This window comes from Apteryx rowi, unplaced genomic scaffold (assembly GCF_003343035.1).
Source record: "Apteryx rowi isolate R43461 unplaced genomic scaffold, aptRow1 scaffold_65, whole genome shotgun sequence".
NCBI lineage: Eukaryota > Metazoa > Chordata > Aves > Apterygiformes > Apterygidae > Apteryx > Apteryx rowi.
This window is the reverse complement of record NW_020450927.1, coordinates 1,174,928-1,189,415: the sequence shown is the minus strand read 5'-3', so window position 1 is coordinate 1,189,415 and position 14,488 is coordinate 1,174,928. Positions and strand designations below refer to the sequence as shown.

General features: G+C 47.0%; 1 protein-coding gene across 1 annotated transcript in view; it reads right to left on the bottom strand.

Moving 5' to 3' along the window:
- The window catches only part of RASAL2 (RAS protein activator like 2), a 116,602-nt gene that overhangs the window by 18,155 nt on the left and 83,959 nt on the right, over positions 1-14,488 (bottom strand). The window contains exons 6-10 of the mRNA XM_026084750.1: positions 9,332-9,485; positions 7,681-7,779; positions 6,439-6,993; positions 3,836-3,980; positions 182-326 (exon numbers count right to left, since the gene is read on the bottom strand). Of these exons, the coding sequence (XP_025940535.1) occupies positions 182-326; positions 3,836-3,980; positions 6,439-6,993; positions 7,681-7,779; positions 9,332-9,485 (1,098 nt within the window). The remainder of the gene's footprint in view (positions 1-181; positions 327-3,835; positions 3,981-6,438; positions 6,994-7,680; positions 7,780-9,331; positions 9,486-14,488) is intronic.

Sequence of the window (14,488 nt, the reverse complement as noted above, 5' to 3'; positions counted from 1 at the left end):
ACCTACAATATTGCGTCCCAGGTAATAAGGTAGTGAGAAAAGGAAACGAAGGCAGTCGCAGAAGGTAGATGGGTCTACGCTATTTCCTTGCACGACTGCTGGTTTCACACCTTTAGWAGAGGAATTCGCACCTTGCACTCGAACGAGCTATGGGGGAGAGAGGGGAGGGGAGATGCCTCACCAGTAAGAATTGATAATCTTGCAGAAGGCCAGCTCACAACACATTTTCAGGTTGCTCTGATGATCTGTTAATTCACTGGATGAACACTTGCTGGGATCCACTTCACAGTTTTCATCTGACTCATACAAAGCCTTGATAAACTCCCCTGGACAAAGGGAAGAGGATGACAAACCAGGGTAATTATACGAAAAGCCTCCTCGACACACCTTCAAATCCTGCTTATGCCTTTCCTTAGCAACTGCGTTCTCTGCTCTCTGTGTCTGCAGAAGTGTCTCTAGACACCAGATGTTGGGGACCTGACTCCTCCCGGCTCTTCCAGAGCACAGCGCTTGCCAGGCCGGCTCACGCGACTGGCGCTGGGCTGCTTCGGCCTCCTGTGCCCCCGCTGCCCCCAGTACGCGACCAGGGTGGCTTTGCTTATAACCCCTGCAGACACCTCACTTAAACTGAAGAACGCGTTTTGACTTTGCGTCCAAATGGTGCTACCAATCACAAAATTGCTCACAGGCTTAGAAACAAAGCTTTGCTGTTTGTCTTTATAACCTCCCCAGGAAATGCACTTGACAATGATATTTATTTTTATTGTCTCTAAACTAGCTATCTTTACATTTCAAAAGATAGCTGGCTCTTGAATAAGAGTAATACCCAAGTGCTAGATAAATACTGCTTGTTTTCTCAATCTCTTATATCAACATCTTACAACATTTTTATAGTCTTCATCTTTCAAAGTCCCTTGCATTTCTGTCATCCTTCTCTTACTGTATCACAGCGGAAACTGGACACACACTCAGAAAAGGATGAGGTTTCCTTTGTTTAATGTATTTAAGTGCACTACTCACTGCTTTTTTTTTTTTCTATATATGCTAGCATACCAAGTGCTTTTTAAACTGCTGCTGTTCAGTAGGCAAAAACCTTCATTCATTTGTTTAATGATTCAGTGTCTTTTAAGTTCACCTCCTCCAATGATCTTGCTGGCTCCGAGCTAACGCCACAAGGCTTGTTTGTGCAAAGGGGTTTTGTTTTTCAGTCTTTGTTTTCTTAAAAAGCCTTAAACAACCACCAACCCCACCAGAGCTTAAGTCAGCAGTGTTCTCACAAGCAAATCAGGTGGCACATTTTCTTAAACTGTTTTGCTTGGGTCCAAAAAATTTCTGCTGAGGGCATCTAGATCACTTGCTACACTCTCAGCATCACTTCTGTGAGCCAACTCTGTTTTAACTGTTGTTTCCTGGATTTTTTTTTCCCTTAAATGCCTTTGAAATGTACTCTGTGGTCCACAAGGCCCTGCCTTAATCATGTATTAAGATGCTCTTACAGATGAATTAAACAGCTAACACCAATGCAATGTCATTAATTCTTGCAAAGAACATGGCACCTGAGTGAAATGACTGGAGACATTCACAACTTGACAAAGAATTAGAGGAATATATTGTCGTGAGCAACCTTGCCCCGGGCGACAGACAGGCTGGACGACTTAAGGGGTATTTTCCATCTCGAACGTCTATGATTTACAATCTTATCACTCAGCACCAATGTTCTAAACGATGTAGTAAAAGTCATTAATTTTAAAATATCTTCCTGCAATTACTGCATATTAAAGGGCTTACAGTCAAATGTAATATACTGGGCCCACAGCTGATAATTTGGTCTGCAGAAAAGTGCAGCACAAAGTAATACGCTGCTCATTTCTCCACACCAAGTGAGGGCCTGGAACTGTGACTTGTGCTTCAGTGGTTCCACCCATGAGAATAAGACTACCAGAACAGGCTCATTACATTTAAAACATGGCCAAAAAGCATATAATCACAGACCCGACTCTACTGACCCTTGGAACCCTGACTAATTTAGCCAACTAATTCCTTGATGACTTGCCAGTGTCTACGATTGCTGAGGACATGCGAGATTGCTGGGAAAGGCAGCGTTTTTTTTTTTATTTTTTGTGAAAGGATGTGGTATGGGACTTGGCTTTGGCCTGCTCTAATTTCTCTTGTATCGGTTTCCAAACCTTTCTTCATCCAAGAAACAACAGGGGGATGGGTGGCTCCCTGTGCAATCTTGGATAAGAAAGACGTCAGCATGAAGTTGGCAAGAGCTAATTGTAGAGAGGCTGAGAGCTTCATGGGAAGGCACCATACATATTTTGGTCCTCCTTATGGCGATACTAGCTGCGTGGACAGTAATTCTCAGGGTGGTGGCTAGACTAGAGCAGAAGCTTTTGGTGGGGAGGGGAAGACGTGCTGTTACCAGAAGCCAGCCTGGCACGTAACTGTGAACATTACGGCCCTGCTGGGGAACGAAGCGGATCATCCCAGCCTGGCCTGGCATGTATAATGTGGTGGCAAATAGGGAGCACTTTGGACACACAGTCAGAAGGCTCCCTAGATAGTCTGCGTCTTGTTCTCCTGCTCTGTGGTGCTCAGCAGCCCTGCAGCCTCATTCCCTCCAGCCATGTTTGCTGGGGTCAGGTACCAGTCTAGAAGGTTAACATGAATATTTAAATGCTGCATTGCAAAGGTCAGAGCCGAGCGAGTCCAAGGGTCGCTCTGGAATATGCCAGCATTATCACTGGTTGCAGCTCAAGCTGCTGGAAATGAGTTTCCTTGTAATGCCTGCATTCAACCCAAACACTGGGGTGGGTGTCTAAAACTTAACACTTGTTAAAATTATAGCCAACATTTGCTGTTAACTACAATAGCAAGTGGGAGACTGACTGGAGACACCCCAGCAATATGCATTTGTGGACAAGAACCTCTGTTGTTGACCAGATACCCTTGAGTACCCCCTAGGTGGTGGCACTTTGGACTAAAGTGGTTGTAGGAGCTTCCTTAATGTAAAGGGASACAAGGGAAACATATTGTGAAACAATACGAAGAAAGCGTTTATAATCTTTTCTGAAATCTCCACCTGATTGGATTGCACATGATACTGGATGCACCCCTGGTGCCGCAACACAAATTACTGGACTGCATTTGCACTGTTAAACTATGTATCAAAATCCCTTTTTAAGCCTATTCTTGTGCCAGATGGAACAATCACCACTGTCCGCAAACCAGTTCCAGTATTACACCTCTTTATCACAGTTAGAGGCACAAAAGAAGGTTACGTGGAAAAACGTAGTGTGGTGATACAACCATTAAGAGGGACCCAGCTTTGTCAAACCAGGTTTGCCTTTTCTCAAGTGCTACTCTTAGAGGCACCAAAAAGCGTCTCCCTTTGCAGGGAGAAAGGGCACGAAGAGTAGGGAGCATATATTTTGCTCTCTGGATACCAGACACCTGGGCTCAGTGCTGAGGTGGTTCCTTTCCCATCCTGCATTACTAGATGTGCCAGAAACAAGGCTTCAGACATGTCACAGAAGTAAAAATTCATGCTGGGATGCTTACATGTCACCAAACCTCATGACGAGGGTTCACTAAACACCTCCAGAAAGCATCATATTTATGGGGGGTGACATGGCATGGGTACAAGGGATAATGTTAAATAGTAATGCTGGAACTGAGAGATTTATTCCAGCTTCATCACTACAGTAGTGGTCCCTGGATGGGTCACCTCCCATGTCCCAGCACACAGAGTCCAATCCAGTTACTTGACTGATTCTCTGCAACAGGATTAGCCCTTGCAATCCAAAGAACTGACAGGTTGGCACTTTCTTACCTAGTGCATCGTGAAGATACTTCTGCCCTACCAATTTTAGGTATTCCTCAATAGCTTTGGTAGCAAGTGTGTTCTCCCTGAAGATCAAGACATCATGCTCCCCACAACGATCTACCTCAGACATCACCAAATCCGTCAAGAAGTCCTGAAGAAAAAGGTCAAATGGGGAGAGGTTATTTTAACCGGACTCAGTCACGCTAGGCAGAAGCCAAGGAGTAAGGATAAGAGAGGAGCAAGAGGATCACTGAAATAATTGCCTAACTTGGGACATGGTGYGCTGACGATATGGGTAGTATGGGCTACATGAAATAGCCAGGGCTCCTCTTGCACTGTGTAGCCATTTGCCCAGGCCAAAACATGTTCTTGACTTTAAAAATTTTTGATTCTTCGAAATGGAAATACTGGTTGAGAATGAGCAAGTAAAATTATAAAAGAAGAAGTAAAAGTCTCTAAAAGAAAATTTTTACAGCCAAGCTTCTTGTCTGTCAGTCCAGATCCTGAACAGAAACCCTGACGTTTGTTCGTCTGCAACCTTGTCTGCTCAAAGAAACAGATATATCGCATTTATCTTTTCATGCTGAATATTACAGGCAAACTAGACATGTAAAAACCCAAGAGGGAAGTTATGAACAAATTCTTCCAGCTCAGAGAAATTTAATTAAGAAGAATGGCTTACAACAACTTAATTCACAAAACAAAAATAGCTCAGGATTTGGCAAAAAAGTTAGCATACTTGCTGTGGATCTACATGGCATTCAAATACCTAGGCGGGAGTAACAAGCAAGTTTCATTCTGTGAATAACCTCTTAATATAGGGCTTAGTTCTATAGTAATATTTATTTCCTCAAGTGATAACTGCATATGAGTCAAGGACACTCAGCATGTCACAAGAAATACTCAGTATTTAATAAAATCCAGTATCAGTCACTGTAAAGCTCTCCAGGACAGGAGCTGTATTTTTCTCCTAGTTTTTTTACTTTTCAAAACCCTCCCCGCAAAAAACCCACCATCCTGAATTAGAACTAAATGATAACTGTGACTTGCTAGTTCTGCTGCAAACATTAGCGTCCTCCAAAGTCTGAAGATCACTGTAGTGAGGTATCCTAACCCATTAACTACACAAAACATAATGCAGTACTAACATATAAATGCAAAATTTTCAGAACAAATTAGTGCAAAATRTTCAGAACAAATTAACTATGATAAAAGTACATAAAGATCGCTTTCAGTACTTTTGTTCTTTAATCACTTATTACTGTTTCTTTCTGAMAAAATCTGAGAGCAACATTTTTACATGGTGCAGGCTGGGGACATGCAGCTGTATCACCACCACAGTAGCGTGACCTGCAAACGTACCCTTTGTAGCTGTAGGTTGTGGCAGCCTAGACTGCTCAACGCATCTAGCAAATAGAGGTTCAAAAATATTGGGGCACTAGGAAGACAAAATTATAACATTAATTTATCTACTTATTGCAGCTAGCACTGCAGGAATCCAAAGGCTGCTTTCCAAAAGTACTTCAATACAACCCTAGAGGAGCTATCCTAGCTAGCAACTTCTCTGAATCAGACAAACAACGTGGTGAGGAATGAGCTCTTATCACGCGTTGTGACAAAGGACCAACCTTTCAGAGAGGTACGTCAAGGTGAGAATGGTGGAAKAGTGGCATTTGATTACGTACACATACAGTAAAAGGTTATTTTACAGCAGYTGAATTAGGCCGTCACTTGGGTGTTGCGAATGGCCTTTCTTCCACATCTCAAACCCTCTAACTTGTGTTTGGTGGTGCTTAACTTGCTCTAGMTGGCAATAATGGAAGAGTTAGGATACAGCTTGGTACCCCTCTCATACACCCACTTGGCAGGAGCATCCAGATAAATYGATGCCTTTTAATGCTTCTCAATTTTCCGAGACCTACAGGACATTCTCCCACACCTTTTTTTCAAAAACCGAGGCTCACTCCAATTGCTGCCTCACAGAGAACCATCAGTGTGCACGCAGAAGTCCTAATAACATCCTTGGGGCAGATGGGATCAACATTAACTGAGCACGGCTTCTGCAAACGGCTGTTCAAACCCTGACCAAATCAAGGTTAGTATTGATTAACTCATTTAGCACTGAATCAAAGATGGCATACTGCTGTTCAATGCATTAGAGACATTTATAGAAGTTATTTGCTAGCTTATTTCTCTCTTACTCACTTATCTCTTCTCCTGTATTATGATTTTAGAAATACAGCAAAGGTTCCTGAACAGTCAAGTGCTCAGAACAGTCCTCAATGCTCAGAGTAATATCAAGTTATACAGTCCTCCCACTTTCTCATCTACACTTTGTACATAGTATCTTCAATCTTTGCATCAACCCAGGCACTTTCTTTGTTGGTATGATACCTATCTACATGCACTTGCCCCAAGTCCTTTAAAATACTTTCTAGACCCTTTCCTTAGCCTTATATCCCATCTCTAGAAATGCCATTAGGCACCTTTTGCTGTTGCGTATGGTCATGCCAGCCCAGGCTTCCTACTTTCTGCAGTGTTATAGCCCAGAAGATACCATCTGTCAGCAGCAAGAGGGAGTCACTTTGACAGGGGCCGCCTGCTCTTACCTTGGCTCTCCCAGTGCTCTGAAGAATGTGCACCAAAGCACAAGCCATCTCTTCCTTATTCCTTACGCTGATCACCGGTTCTAGCACGGAGCACAGCATAGTGTAGTTGCTGGTAACAAACTCTGCAAATTCTTTGTATTGCTCCATGGGCAAGATGGTTATGGTCTGATAACGGGACTTTATCCGAATGGAAGGTCCCCCTGATTTCCCTTTATTGGGTGTAGGCGTGCTGACTGGGTACCATTTTTCCACAAACTGGCGACCAGTTACACTGGCCATGGGAATGTTGACCAGGCCCACATAGTTGTTCTTGTCCTTTTTCTTCTTCTTCTCCACATCCTTGTAGATGTGAACTGTGATGCTATGAAGAGGTGGGAGACTGTAAAACTCAAAGTGCTCTCCCCAGAAAATGTTATCGGCTTTTGTTTTGCTGGTGGTGCGGGCAAAGAGAGTGTCATCAAGGCACAGCTCACAGAAGTATTTCTTCTTGGGGGCCAGGTCCTTTGCCTCGATGATCCAAAGACGGAGCACATTTTCAGCTCGACGGCAGTTGTCCTGTGAGGAAGAAAGAGCTCAGCTTTGATTCAGAATCTCTAGGAAATCGAATGTTTTCTCTCCTAAAGCGGAAGCAAAGGGCTGTCTTTTGTGTGTCAAAGGTAGGGACTAGAACATTTTTCTTCTCAGAAAGCTGTATTTGAAATGGTTTAGAAAACAAACACACTGCACAGGAGCCACTCAAAAGCTGCCAGACTGCTGGGACACAGTGTGCTGCTTACTCTGGCAAATAACTCCAAGAGCATAGTGAGCATGTCCCATAAAGGTAGCACGCCAGCTTCGGAGGTGACCTATCGGATATTTACCAACGAATAACTTGATTTCCCTTCTCACCCAGGCTCTGAACCCCCCTTTCTTTTTTTGCCAACACTGCACCCCCACATTAAGCCATGGAGCTCCGTGTCCCTTGCTTCTGAGGTGCACGGTATCGGAAACCCAGTCTGAAGCATCGTAAGCAGGCACCGGGGCAGCAATCGGGAAGCAAGGAGACATGATATTTATTAAAGGTCTAACCTACTGCACTCTAATAGAGTAGTGCACAGCTGCTTTTGATACACTGATGAGTGGACTCCTCCCCAGACTAAATTAAATGAGCAGGCACCTGTGGGATCCCTTGGTACACTGGACTAAAATCCAATCATACCACCTCCATTCCACTGGTAATCTTATTTCTGCATTTTCTATTACCTTATTTGGCTGCACTGTTCTGCGTAGGTTTTCCATCCACTTGTCTCTCTCTGCTGCAGAGGAACAGCTGAAACATTTACTGCCACTGGAGTAGGTTACCTGGAATATATAAATATATAAATATATAAATGACAAGCTGAGACCAGGCAAGCCTAGAAGACATGTAAGAGGCTGCAAAAAGCAAGGAAGACACCTAGGAATGTTTGAGCAACAGGGAGTAAATATGAAAAAGGCAGGAAAACATTACGGGATCCCAGAAGGCAGAACAGGCCTGAAAGGCCCACAGAACGCACAGAGAAAAAAAAGTCAGTTCAAATTAATATAAAACTAAAAGGAAACATATGAGGAACCAAAGGCTCCTCTTAAAGACTCTTAAACAAGGCTATCGTCAGCCAGTTAATTTTTTTTTTTTTACACTTGTTAATTGATCCATAGCTATTAAATGCTTGCGGTTTTCCCAGTAAGTCCCAGAGACCAGATGATTTGGTCGTGAACAGTGGAAAGACAGATAGAACTAACAATGTATTAATACAAGGCAAAACTCCCTGGAAGTGGTGTCTTCAGGAAACGCGCAGCTATTCCGAGGGGCAGCGCACGCAGCAGCAGTCCAAAGCAAACTGCACGAGCTGTGCCCTGACTCGGGACCCACCACTCGACGCCTCACACAGCTCCGCCTGAACGTGGGAAGGAACCGTCTTGGTTTCCTTCGCTCTGCCTTGGCCTCACAAGCTTCGTTCACTCTTCCCATTCACTCGTGCACACAATTAAAACGCAGTTTACGGCAACAGCCTCAGAGCGATGTCGTTGCCAGTTTTTCACTCAACTCCCCAAACCCAAGCAGGCTGGAAAGTGCTTCCAAACAAAAGAGTACAGATGCAAAGTGAACGTGAACAGCTCCTGGCTCAGTCTCAGAGAAGAGCCTGGTATATGCTGGTTTTCTGCCAGAGCAGTTTTCCAGGTTGTACCCAGATCTTTGCTCCAGAGCTTTAGACGCATCCGACTGACTCTGCTGAAGACAGATCAACTGTCCCTCACCCCTGCCACAACTGCTCGCGATGGCCTTAGACATCAGCACATGTTAACACACTGCTGGCCTTGCAGGGTAATGACTGCGCTAGCGCAAACAGCCTGTTGCTGCTGCAGCCTGTGTTGAAATGCAAAGAGGAGCCTTGCTCCCCGTTGCACGGTGCAACGGACATGTCCTCAGCTGCTGGAGCTTCTCCTCAAGCAACCTGGGAATGGGCTGAGCTACTGCAAGGTGGTTCGGACTGAAAATGACTTTTCACAGTTACAGTATATTTTCACAGTGAATTTAGGTGAATTTGGAGAGGATGAACACCCAACTTAAAAACAATAGCTATGCTTAAACCATACATTTGCTAACTACATATGTTTAGAGACTTCTCAAATTAAGAGATGCTCAGTTAGAAGATGCAGTAATTGAAAAATTTTTCTCTTCGTTGACTGATTGATGCCATTCGCCTGCAGGACCTCGGGATCCCATGCTGATTAGACAGCTCGCACCCAGACCTCGGGATAGCATATGTTACTGATTTGTTCTCCAATTACCCCGTCACAGAACAGTGTGCTCTAAGGATTCAAACCCACTGACAGCATATAATCTGCTGTGTGTTTGGAGAGCGTTCTTCACCTCAAAGCAGAAGTCTTGTCCAAGGATGCTGCTGTGAAGTGGTTTGACGAAGACTTTTTCTTCCGCCCCGAGATCCAGGGCCTCCACCGCGCTGCCCGGGCTCAGTAGAGACTCATGGGAACGGGACTCTTTCAGCTTTGGCAATCCACGTGACCTGAAGAACAACAACGGGGAAAGGAAACATTATTTTTCTGACAATTAGGAACAGAGCTGGCAACATCCCACAGAAAGCTGCAACTTGTTGGTGTTTATTCAGAACAACTTCTACAATTAATTTGTAAACCTTAAGAAAACAAAAGCAGGCCTGTAACCGCTGGCTCCTGAAGAAATGTCCAGCTACGCAAGCCYTGGCTGTGCATTCCCGCTGACCTCAAAATTGCAGCTGTTGCGCCATTAGTGAAAGAAAACCAGCAAAACAACTAAATCAAGACTCTACTGAAATTTAAAGAACAGCCATGGATCTCCAGGTTTGGACAYATTACGGGAATTATTTACAAGCTGATTACTAGGGAAATGCGTACTAACAGCAAAAAGCACACTTAAGTCTTTAAATCGCTAAACCAATGCAGAATGATAGCTGCTGTCATTAGAGCAATGAATTCCCCCCGCAAGATATTTATTTTTTTCTTAAGACAGTCTTTAACCTAAAATCAAATACAAATCATTTCCCACTTTACATCTCTCAAATCATTTACCTACACTAAAGTTTTGCAATTTCCTCTTCAGCTGCTCCTTCCAGTTTTAATGCTTCCCACTTTTCTTCCTCCCCATGCCACCTCCACTCGCGTTTAGCCCCCCAGCCCGACACATGCGGCTTCTCTTTTTCAGTTCGGCCCCTACATCCCTCAGCTTCAACAGAGCAGCCCTCTCCCAGCTCCACGGCACCTTTACTAGCGTGGGCTCCTCTTTGTCCCCATTTGTTCCTAAATACTTTGCAAAGAAATATCCCTCCCTCCTCCATGCCGTAGCATTTTGCAACCAACTCCCCAAGGCATTCAAAAACGTTCTGTATTCTCCCAATTCAATTTTACTGCGACATCTGCATGCAGTAGAAAGCTCTGCTGTCAACAGCACAGTAAAGCATGCTCAATCTATAGGTGACGGCATCTTTACCTGTGCCCCTTCTTCCCCGGGACTGACACCAAGCCTATAAGCTTCTGCAATAAAGTCATAATACTTAGGCATAACTAATGCTTTTACTTCTAAAGACAAACATGCTGTGCACACTCATCTTATTTGTCCTCTAGCTGGAACTCGCTCAAAGCCTCCACAGACGACCATCGACAAGGAGGAGCACCGAGCCCCAGCCAGGCAGAAGAGGAGCCATTTACCTGGCAGGTAAACTAGATTTTGACATTTGAGCCTGCACCGGTCCCTGCGCCTGCGGGGCGATCCAGGAATGCACATCCGTCACTACGGCTGCACATCAGTACAAAGGCATCAGCTGCACACGCGTTACGCAGGGAAAAGCAACGCTTTGAAATGATGCTTTCTCACCTAGGGTATTTCCTCTTTTATTTGATTCACAGCATCGAGGCTTAGTATCAAATGGAAAATCTTTTAAAAATGTACTTTACTGGAGGAGTGACAAGCAGAGATAACTAACAGCTCTGCAATTTTGAAAAATACATAAGTAGTTTTTATATACTTCCCTAGTATGTCCTATACAAAAAATCCTAATATTTTGTAACGCTAGCAAAATCAAATTCCTCATACCCTTGAGCCATCCTACTAGGAAAGAGGAAAGAAAAACATTYGGAGAAGGCGTCTTCAGCACTTCCAAGACTGCTCAACAGAAACTTGGGTATCATGAAGGATACACCTAGAGCAACAAGCGGAGTTCAGCCCACTGCTCCTTCGTGCAGAATGAAACGCTGAAGGTATTCTGGCAGATCCAGGCAAGATAAGACATATTAAACACTGAGGGAGGACTTTGTTCCCATTTAGTATATTAAATGACCTCAATGCAGGCAGCAATCTTTCATCAGAGGGATATTACAAAGACACTGATTTCAAACGCAAGCCAGCGGCACAAATGCTCCGGCCGCATGGCGCACGCTTTGCCGTAGCAGGTCACAGCGGCGGCTGTACCCACGGCTGTACGAGCGCCTGGCGAAAACCTCAGCCATGCATAATTGAGYGCTCGCTGCGGCAAAGGCAGGGCAAGGCTAAAATAAACACACCACACCACACCACTTTAACATCATCTCTGCAAAATCCTCTCTAATTTCTCCGCTCGGGAAAGCGCCGCTGAGGTCACTCGGCTTCGGCCCCTGTCCCGGGCTCTCGGCGAGCCCAGCCCCAGCAAAGGGCTTCGGCGGGTGACGCCGGGGAGCCGGCCGAGCGCCCGCAGCCAGCCCCGGCCTTCACTGCTGGCGACAGCGGGAGCGCTCGCGAAGAGAAGAGAAGGAAGAAAAGATACCAACTAAAAGAGGGCAAAGRAGCGACTTCACAAATCCCGGCGGGGGCAGCGCGTCCCGCTCGCCGGGGGGGAGCGGAGGCCGCCCGCCCGGCGAGGCAAAGCCGGCACACCTACGTGAAGCAGTCGTAGAGCCACCTGGCAGTGCAGCCCCAGAGCATAGCGCTGCCACGTGCCGCAGCCCCTCCTTTCTGGCTTCGGTCTCCGGGCTACATGGCAGCCGATAATTCCCGTCGGGAGAGGAAGGCAGGCGCAAAATCCGGGAGGAATTCTTCCTTGAGCCTTAGGTTGCAGGTTTCAGGCAGGTGCCGCGGCAGGCAGGCAGGCAGGCAGGCAGGCAGGGCGAGAAGGAAAGGCGCGAGCGCGCAGGCGGTGCCGTCCCGCGCGGGGACGCCCGGTCCCCCGGGCCCGTTGCCACGGCTGGGCCCGCCGGGGCGGCCGCGAGGAGCCGCGCGTGGCAAGCGGTGCCCAAAGAGGCACGTCCCTCTTCTCGCACGCGACGAGTTTCACTGGACTCGGAGTGCTAAGGACAGCGGGGAGAGAGAGCGAGCCGTCCCGGGTGGGCGCCTGCCGACAGCCGGCGGGGCGGAAGCGGCGCCCGGTGCTGCCCGCGTCGCCGCACGCCTCTCGGCAGCACCCGCTCTGCCGCCCTGCTCCTTCCCTCAGCCTGCCTGTTTCCAGCACTTGCTTTTGTGGCACATCAGCTGGAGCATAATTTTGTTGGCTCCGAGTCCCGGGGGCGAGGAGAGGAGAAGGAATATCCGTGCATTTCACCAGTCCCTTAACGTTCCCGTATTTCCGACACAAAACCCCAGCGGCTTAGAGGGGGCACTTGCCCTTCCACAGGCAGCAGAGCAACGCTGGGAAGCTGCCGGTGAGCCCAAACACAAGCACAGGCATTTCTAATTACCGCGGTACATATTTCATCTAGTGATAGATCTGTAAAGCGAATCACTGACTTGTGCCTAAATTAGCAGCAGCCCAATCAATAAAGGCAATAATTACGCAGCAATCATTTTTAATACAGTCGCTCTCTGCTTCTTTAAAGCCTCATCTGATATTCTGAAGCTGTAAGCAACGATGGAGGAAAATTGCTCGCCGGCTTCCCTTTTGCGCACAGGCAGAGTTAATAACCCGGAGCCACTAACTTATTTTCCAATGTCCAGCAAGAGGGCTGGATTAAGAGAGCCTTTCCCCTATTAGGTAGGAAGCTCCTGGTAAAATGAGTATTGCTCAGAGTCGCAGAGAAGAGAGAGGTAATCCCAGGGAAGCGGATTACTGTAAACAGGCAGATCAGGCATGCCGGAGCGGGGGGAAGGGCTGTTTGCACAAATCTGTTGCTGCTAAACAGCCCCATTAACAACCCAAATCCTGATTTAAATTACAACTCGCCTCGGCTGATCAACTTTTTCCCTGCTGCTTTTTCTATCTACCGTGCACAACAACAACAGAAAACCCGCAAAAGACATTTGAGTTAAGAGCAAATAGTTATCAACAGCACCGTAAAGTCGTGCTTGCCACCATTTCTTTCCAACAGGAAAAGCAGGTGGAGGAGGAGCATGCCGGGGAGCACTTTAAACTTCTCACCTCTTTTTGCACGGTTTGGAGGAACGGTCTTCAGCGATGTAGCGGTTCCTCCTATCTCAGAGCCCGGCCAATGCCCCAAACCACCGACCCGGCAGCAGGACCCGACCACTTCTGCTGAGATCCCTTCCCCACCACCACCTTGGCAGTCCCACCCCAGGCTGACCCCCTCCCCGCACACCACAACTCGGTGATTTTCCACGACGGGAAGATCTCAGGTGTAAGCAGGGGACGCCGGGAACCACAGATCTCCGGCTTTCAGGGGCAGCCCATGGCACACAGCAGCCTGTTAGCCACCTCCTAGTACAGTCTACTAACTGTACGGCACACGATACAGAGGGTTAAAATCCTAATTGCTCTGGTTATGAAGCTCTCCTGCTGATTTTGACCTATTTAAAAGCCAACCTACCAAGCACAAAAGACTTTCAATTACTGAGCTGACGAGGCAGAGCACTGTATTGCTTGGAAAACAAGCCTGTGGACATCAATAATCCAAAAGATGAAAATTAAAGCGGCGAACTAGCAAGCAGCAGAACCGCATCATCTTTCTCCTTTACCAACAAATCAGCGCGAAGTCAAAGACACCTGGCAAGAGCTTTACTCCGCTCAGCCCAAGCACCCCGAACTAAAGCCATGTCTCAACCGGTCTTACGCCAAACCGTGCACCTGCCTGCCTCAAACAGCCGCGGCACGACGCCCGCGTGCTTAGAGACACTCCCCGAGATMAGAAACCTGAGTTCAGTACTTAGCCGCTCGCAGAGGCACCGGGGACAGCTTGCACGCTGCGGCAGCGAGCTTGCCCCAGCCCCGCCGACGCGGACCCCAGCGCCGGCAGCAGTGCCCGCGGCGTGGGGGCCCTTCGCACCCAGCGCGTTTTGTAGGCACCTCACCCCGCTTTGGTGTCCACCTGCCAATTAGCGAAACATCCTATGACTTGGTCAACGATTCTACGAGTCCAACCGGTTCCATTGTTGTTATTTTTAAAATCCGAAACACAGGGTTACTAGTTTYGATGCAAGTCCTGCTCGGCTCCCGGGAGAACGGCAGCTCTTCCTGAGCACGCCGCTTTTGCCTTCACCGGAGCTTCTGCTCGGATTTAATTGCAAGGCCCTACCCAAAGCCTCGTTGTTTGACGCGTGGCTGTTTCGTGTCCA